General features: G+C 44.4%; 2 protein-coding genes across 2 annotated transcripts; both read right to left on the bottom strand.

The window, feature by feature from the left end:
- Nucleotides 1-603: 603 nt before the first annotated feature.
- Nucleotides 604-2,242, bottom strand: LOC104446198 (alcohol acyl transferase 1 allele GSd). Its single transcript, XM_039313316.1, has 2 exons — nucleotides 2,207-2,242; nucleotides 604-1,386 (listed from the first exon to the last, which is right to left on the bottom strand). The coding sequence occupies exons 1-2, from the start codon at nucleotides 2,240-2,242 to the stop codon at nucleotides 604-606; spliced, it is 819 nt and encodes a 272-aa protein (XP_039169250.1).
- A 1,836-nt stretch (nucleotides 2,243-4,078) lies between these two features.
- LOC108959486 (alcohol acyl transferase 1 allele GSa-like) lies at nucleotides 4,079-5,782 on the bottom strand. Its single transcript, XM_018873186.2, has 2 exons — nucleotides 5,318-5,782; nucleotides 4,079-5,099 (listed from the first exon to the last, which is right to left on the bottom strand). The coding sequence occupies exons 1-2, from the start codon at nucleotides 5,777-5,779 to the stop codon at nucleotides 4,329-4,331; spliced, it is 1,233 nt and encodes a 410-aa protein (XP_018728731.2). The 5' UTR covers nucleotides 5,780-5,782; the 3' UTR covers nucleotides 4,079-4,328.
- Between the last annotated feature and the right edge of the window lie 1,120 nt (nucleotides 5,783-6,902).

The raw sequence follows: 6,902 nt of genomic DNA, 5'->3' as shown, positions 1-6,902 counted from the left end.
CAAGGGCCACCTTGCCCGCAATTGACAATGGTCGCAATCACCTTGCCCTGGCCTTTGCCTAATCTCCCCATTGTGGGTCCAACAACCAATGAGGGCTTGGAGGCCCTTGTCTAGTGGTTGGTGAAGGTTGCCTCACCTGGCCATAATGAAAAAAAGAGAGTTAAAGATAAAAAAAAATATTTAGAAATTGTAATTATTGTCCATGGGATGCCACTAGGATGACCGTTATTCACATTCATGATTTCCAACAAATATTAGCTCGAAGAACTATATTGACAAATTGTCGAAATGTTTATAACTAAATTGATTAAATCAAAAGTTTGAAGACTGAATTCATCCGTACAATAGATTATGATTCTTTTCAGTAATTTTTTGTCGAGATTGAGTCTATGGTTAATCTTCACATGGAAACCCAGCCGACACACCGTGTCGACGTGACGATTCGTCAAACAATCCTTCTAGAGTTTCGATCTAATCGGACTTAAATCCACACCATATTGATCTTCACTAATCGTCCCTTTATCGGTCAATTTTCTCCAACTCTTCCTGAAACCTTCGCATTGCTCTCTCCGGCAATATTATCGCTGCCACGATCCCCTCCTCTCACACTCTCAGTTTGTATTTCACATAGATGATTGTCAAAGGAATTGCACCAGCGACACTGGCGTACACGGGCTTCCCCCATTCGAAATCAACCGCTTCGAACCCAACCTTGGTTGTGTCGGCGACCACGTAGTCCCAAATGGTTGTGTGCTTTGGTCCTCCCTTGACTACCGACGCATCGATAGAGAACCTTATGTATTCTTCACTTACCTTCTCCTTGGCCTTCCTCACTAACTCGACTGCGTACCCCAGCGGACTAGTACACAGATGGCCCGCCTTTGAAAGTACAGTTGCCTTCACCGACGTGCTCCCATAATAACCACGAGGCACATCGAGGCCTCGTGCATTGATCACGCACGAGAGGCGGACGACGTTGTCCGGCTCGACTTCAAGCGCGATCGTGCGGCACTTCCATAGACACGCCGTGAGTAGCTCGAACGTGGAGCATTTCGGGACTAGGTGGTGAGGGAGGTGTTGCTTGATCGACGCCACTTCCCACGGGCCGAAAAAGAATGACCCGTGCGCCATGTTGGTGGGGTCTGACATTGCGACCGCACTTCCAGCGTCGACGGTGTCCTCGAACTCAGGGTGCGTGCACGTCACCCGCGGCGGGTCTCGCGCCTTAAGGATCTCTCTCCGCCAAACTGGCAGCTGAGACGGCGCACCAGCGCCTCGTGCGAGTTCCGTAGCTGCCTCTAGGAATTGTTTCAGGCCGAGGGAGTTGCTAATTGCGTGATTGAGTCGGATTCCGAGGATGAAGGCCCCACATTTCAAACGGGTCACCTACCATAAAACAAGGAACTCGTGAGAAACCCAGAAAGCTACAAGTTGAATTAATCGGATCAAGAGGGCACGTTGTCTGTCTTTGTCTCTGTCTCTGTCTCTCTATATATAATATTGAAATTCTATCAATTTACAATATCTACGCATGATGTGTTTCCAAATAGTGCAATGCTTTAAACAAGTAACGTATCGCAACATGACTAAGTTATGATGAGAAAAGTACTGAATTTTTTTAAAATTTATTTAGTCCTAAACTTTTAATTGTATCAATTTAGTCCTAAATATTTTTACATTTTGCTAATTGAGGCATTCATGATAATTTTGGCTAGAAATCGTTGATGTAGATATTGACTATACTATGTGATACAGCCAACGTTGACGTTGATATTTTTTTTTTAATGATATTATTTTTTTTATAAGTTTTTGCATTCAATTCGATCAAAAAAAAAAGTTTTGGCCAACAAGGGCTTGGCAAGAGTCGAAACCCTCGCTAGATTTGGGTGATGGCCGCATCACCCAAAGTTGGCGGGACGGTAGGCAAGGCCCAAAGGTCTCGCCAGTGTCACGCCTCGAACCCCAGGCACGCGCACATCCCTCGGCAATCAACTAAATTGCGATATTCTTAGATGCGTCGCCGACCATTTTCTTTTTATGCACATGCGGAAGTGAAATTTAAACATATACCCGGATAACAACAAACATGTGATAGAAAAGCAAGACAACCAAATTTCACCAAACACACTTTAAATACAAGCCAAGTTAGTCCTACAAGTCTATACACCATAGGTCTGCCCCAAAAGAACTACAAGACAAACTATACTCCGGATCTCTTTGACTCTGGCTCGGAATTCTCCATGACACCCTTCGGTATCTCCAGACTAAGGACCTAAAAAATTGTAAACCACGATGGGGTGAGAATAAATCTCAGTGAGTCAACACCCTAAATCCCAATTAGACGAGAATTCTCTCAAAGGCATCCTAAACATACGCCACTCCGAACTTACCTCACCTCAGCACCATTTTGCACATTAGTGCATCTCATAAAACATATGCATACAATAAATGCATTCAATTACTAGAACCTATCATTTCACTCATCAAATATTCACAAGGTCCCGATTATAAGGGCAAATTTTTATGACACGTCCCATTCCGTGTCACATAATTTCGTCCCATAATCAGGCATGGATGTCTCATATCGCTGGTTCAATCCACACATGATATTCACTCTCAATAATCAAACTCGATATTTAAACTCAAGGTTCTAGAGGTGGCCCCCACGAAGTTACGTTATTGTGTGGTACTTAGTCCTGACCACAATAAGCAATAGTTCAAGGCTCTAGAGGTAATTCACACGAAATTTCTTTGTCGCATAGCACTTAGTCATTTTTCACAAATAATAATAGTACAAGGCTTTAGAGGTGATTTTCATGAAGTTACGTTATCGTGTAGCACTTAGCTCTCGACTATACATGACAGTAGTGCAAAACTCAAGAGGTGGCTCCCATGTGACTCAAGTCATCATGTAGCACTTAGCCCTTGACTACAATAAGCAATGGTACAAGGTTCTAGAGGTGGCTCACATGAAATTTAGTTATCGTGTAGCACTTAGTCTTTTACCTGTTCACAACCCATTCGGTTTCCTCAATACAACACATATCACCCTTCAATAGCCATCCTTTGCCATGACCATAAACCATCACTATAGCGCAACCACTTACATCTCATCACACACAAATTCCAAGCATATCACTAGTCAACCACATCACCAAATAGGCATTGATCAACAATCGCAGCATTAAGAACCATCACAAAATCACAACCGGTCCTAATTAGCAGAAACAGTCCACTCGCGCGTCTCTAAGTTTAAATCCAAAAACCTAATCAAAAGAATTTAGAAAATTCTAAAATTTGAATATGTTATAAAGGACACAAAAATGAACATTTTTCATGAGACATCTTGACTCAGATCCTTCTAGATTAAGCCCAGTAAATTGCTCAATCCAGTATTCCTCGATCACTTTAGGGAAATCTTCCTGTAGGGGATCTGTTCATTCGAAAAAACACACATACTCCCTGCATCATCTCAGCCCCTGCTATCGGACAAGAAGGCACGGGGGATCGGAGAACAAAGCAGCGCACAGTGAGCTAACATGTCAGCTTTTGGCCACTGGACGGCGTTCACATCAATGCCGGTTTGCTAAAATTGATCAGATGGACTTAATTAATACCAATGTAAAAAATTTTAAGACTGAATTGGTTCAATTGAAAGATTTAGCATTAAATCGGTACTAATGCAATATATTTAGGATTGTTTTGGTATCTTTCTCATAATTAACACATCCCACATCTCTGTTACAACTATCAATTTGTAAGAGAAAGAGATTATATAAAAGTGTCAAGAAAAACCTAGGAGCCAAAAAAAGCCGTAAGCCACGTGGGCCCAAACTATAAAAACCCTTTGGCGGACTAAGGGCATGGCCCTTTACAATCCCTATCGAGATGGCCCCAAGTCTCTGCCCATTCACTTGGAACGGAACCTCCACACTTCTGGTCACGAGGAGTATTAACCACACCCCGATAATTATTAGTTGCAGCCGGCGATATGGGGGTGGACAATAATTTCTTTCAACATCGTTAAGTCGCACTCCTAAAGTCAACGACAGTTACTTCAAATTCCATGACTAGGAGGTAGATTCCATAGGGATACATTTTATTAAATAAAAAGAGCATCGTTACATGCGATTGGGAGACCTCAGAAAATGTATTGTTTAATAATCCTCCTAGAGTTTTGATCTAATCGTAGTCGAATCCCCACCACAATGATCGTCAGCCGCCGTCCCTTCGTCAATCATTTTCGCCAACGCTTCTTGAAACCTTTGCATAGCTCTCTCCGGCAACATCATCGGCACCACAATCCCCTCCTCTCCCTTTCTTGTTTTTTACTTCACGTAACTGCTTATCCATGGAAAAGCGCTGGCGACACTGCCGTGCACCAGCGTCCCCCACCCGAAATCAGCCTCTTCGAACCCGACCTTGGTCGTGTTGCTAACCGCATAGTTCCGAACAGTCATGTGCTTCGGCCTTCCCTTGATTACTGACGCATCGATAGAGGACCTTACGTATTCTTCGCTCACCATCTCCTTCGCTTTCTTCACTAGCTCGACGGCATACCCTAGTGGACTAGTACACAGATGGCCCGCCTTTGAGAGTACCATTGCGATCACTGAAGTGCTCCCATAATAACCACGAGGCATGCCGAGGCCTCGCGCATTGATCACGCATGAGAGGCGGACTACTTCGTCCGGCTTGATCTCAAGTGCAATCGTGCGGCACTTCCAAAGGCATGCCGTGAGTAACTCGTAGGTGGAGGATCTTGAGACTAGATGGTGAGGGAGGCGTTTCTTGATCGATGCCACTTCCCGCGGGCCGAAAAAGAACGATCTGTGGGCCATGTTCTTGGGGTCCGACATTGTGGCCGCACTTCCGGTGTCGATGACAATGTCCTCGAACTCATGGTGTGTGCATGTCACTCGCGGCGGGTCTCGCGCGTTGAGGATCTCTCTCTGCCAAACAGGTAGCCGCGACGGCACATGTGCGCCTCGGGCTAGTTCCGCAGCTGCCTCTAGGAACTGTTTAAGTCCGAAGATATCGCTGACTGTGTGATTGAGTCGGATTCCGAGGATGAAGCCCCCGCATCTCAAGCGAGTCACCTACCGGAAAGAAGGAACTCGTAAGAAAACCTGGAAGGTAAAGGTTAAATAATCGGAGTAAAGAGGGCATGTCTCTACAGAAGAATTTTATACTTGATCTCTTGAAATTCTGCCGTCTTACAAAATCTGGACGCGATACGCTTATCGATAGCGTCACGCCTTATCCAAGTTGCATGTTGCAACACGACTGAATGTTGGACTTGTCACGAAATACTTACTTGGACGGACAACAGAGGGCACCCAATGATGTCGCCCGACCCGGCCACATCGCACAACACCTCGTCTAAGAAGCCACATGGCGGCCGCATGGAGTCGCCGAGCTCCTCAAGGCTGACATCGGCATCAGCCTCCACAAACAGAATCCCTTCGCCCGTACAGTCCACCACGAGCTTATGGTCTGGCCCTTCCCGGATCCGCCCGGCCAATGGATAATAGTACACGAGCGCCTTCGCGAGCGCTCCCTTGACGACTCTCGCCAGGTCTTCTTGGTCTTCCATTGAGGGGCTGTTAGGGTAGAAGAGAAGTAAGGGAAGCACAAAACGAAGCCACTCCTGGCCATCCAGGTCCGAGAGGGGTTTGAGCTCGTGTGGCGTCGCTCCTGCTGGGGAGATCAGCTCTGGCTCATGGCGTTTCATGGCCAGTAGTCCTAGAGAAGATGGAGAAGGTGGTGGTGAAGCCATTTTTGTGATGGCAGGTTGGAGACGAGAGAGAACAAGGAATTGCTTAGGGTTTATGATATTGCTAGTATGAGTACCTAGAGGGGGGTGAATAGGTATATAAAAGATTTTTCTTCAACAATCGCACAATACTAGACAGTTGATGGATTTTAGACAAACGATAATCAAAGTAAGACTGAGAGAAAAGAAAATTGAACACGCGGTTTATAGTGGTTCGGCTTATATCAAGCCTACGTCCACTCTTCTTCACTGACAGCTTATTGGCTGGATTCCACTATGAACAAAAGAGAAGTTACAGCACAGCTTTGCCTTGATTCCACAAAGTGTAGATGTTCTACCACACCTCCTCAAGATTTCTCACAAATATAGACTCTCTTTTGTATACAAGTATTCGCTCAAAGGAATTGTCTAAACAAAAAGGAGCTTCAGGCTTTGGAATTCTTCTATCGCGCAGCCCTTGAACAACTAAGACCGTCTTCCTTATATACTCCTTTATGCCATCATACCCGTTGGCACTTACCAAAGGAATTCCTTCAATCTACCCGTTGGACGGAATCAATTAGGAAGATCGTTCAAGCTATTAAAGGAACATGTTGATAGCCCATCAATCCTGTTCGCCCATACAATCAGGATCTCGGTTTCCATAAGTAGAACATTCCAATAATATTTAGACAATCACTGGATCTTCAATTATCGAGTCAATCTTCGATCAATCAAAGGACTCCGTTATGTCTTCTCCAGCCACGAGATCTTCTCCAGTTGATAAGGTTAATCCTTAACGAAAACATCTAGTTCTAGATAACATTTCTTCAACGGATTAGAGACTGTCAATGAGGATAGACTTTGAGTCTTAAGTCTGGTAGTCCGGAGGTCTTCAGACTTTAAATAACAGAGTCTGCAAGCCTTTAGACTAGATCGATAGAAACGTTTTGTCAACTTCAAAACACTTCAAGAAGATTTCTCCAACAATCTCCCCTTTTTGATGGTGACAAAACTTTCCTGCAGATTTGGATAACTTTGACCTGCAAAACATTTCTCAAATACATATGCATATCTTATAGAGATAAATGGCTAAAAGAATAACACTAGAATCTGTAACCACAGAAAATAGGTTAGTCTAGTATAT

This window comes from Eucalyptus grandis, chromosome 5 (genome assembly GCF_016545825.1).
Source record: "Eucalyptus grandis isolate ANBG69807.140 chromosome 5, ASM1654582v1, whole genome shotgun sequence".
In the NCBI taxonomy this organism is placed as follows: domain Eukaryota; kingdom Viridiplantae; phylum Streptophyta; class Magnoliopsida; order Myrtales; family Myrtaceae; genus Eucalyptus; species Eucalyptus grandis.
Note: the sequence above shows the minus strand (reverse complement) of the source record. Positions and strands in the feature narration are given on the sequence as shown.

What these genes read in the sequence shown, in the direction of transcription:
- LOC104446198 (XM_039313316.1), bottom strand. Translation starts at nt 2,242, where the DNA reads ATGGAGAATTCCGAGCCAGAGTCAAAGAGATCCGGA. An exon ending in CAGAGTCAAAGAGATCCGGA is followed by an intron (nt 1,387 to 2,206) that starts GTATAGTTTGTC and finishes GTTTTATGGTAG; the next exon opens with GTGACCCGTTTGAAATGTGG.
- LOC108959486 (XM_018873186.2), bottom strand. Translation starts at nt 5,779, where the DNA reads ATGGCTTCACCACCACCTTCTCCATCTTCTCTAGGACTACTGGCCATG. An exon ending in GCCCTCTGTTGTCCGTCCAA is followed by an intron (nt 5,100 to 5,317) that starts GTAAGTATTTCG and finishes TCTTTCCGGTAG; the next exon opens with GTGACTCGCTTGAGATGCGG.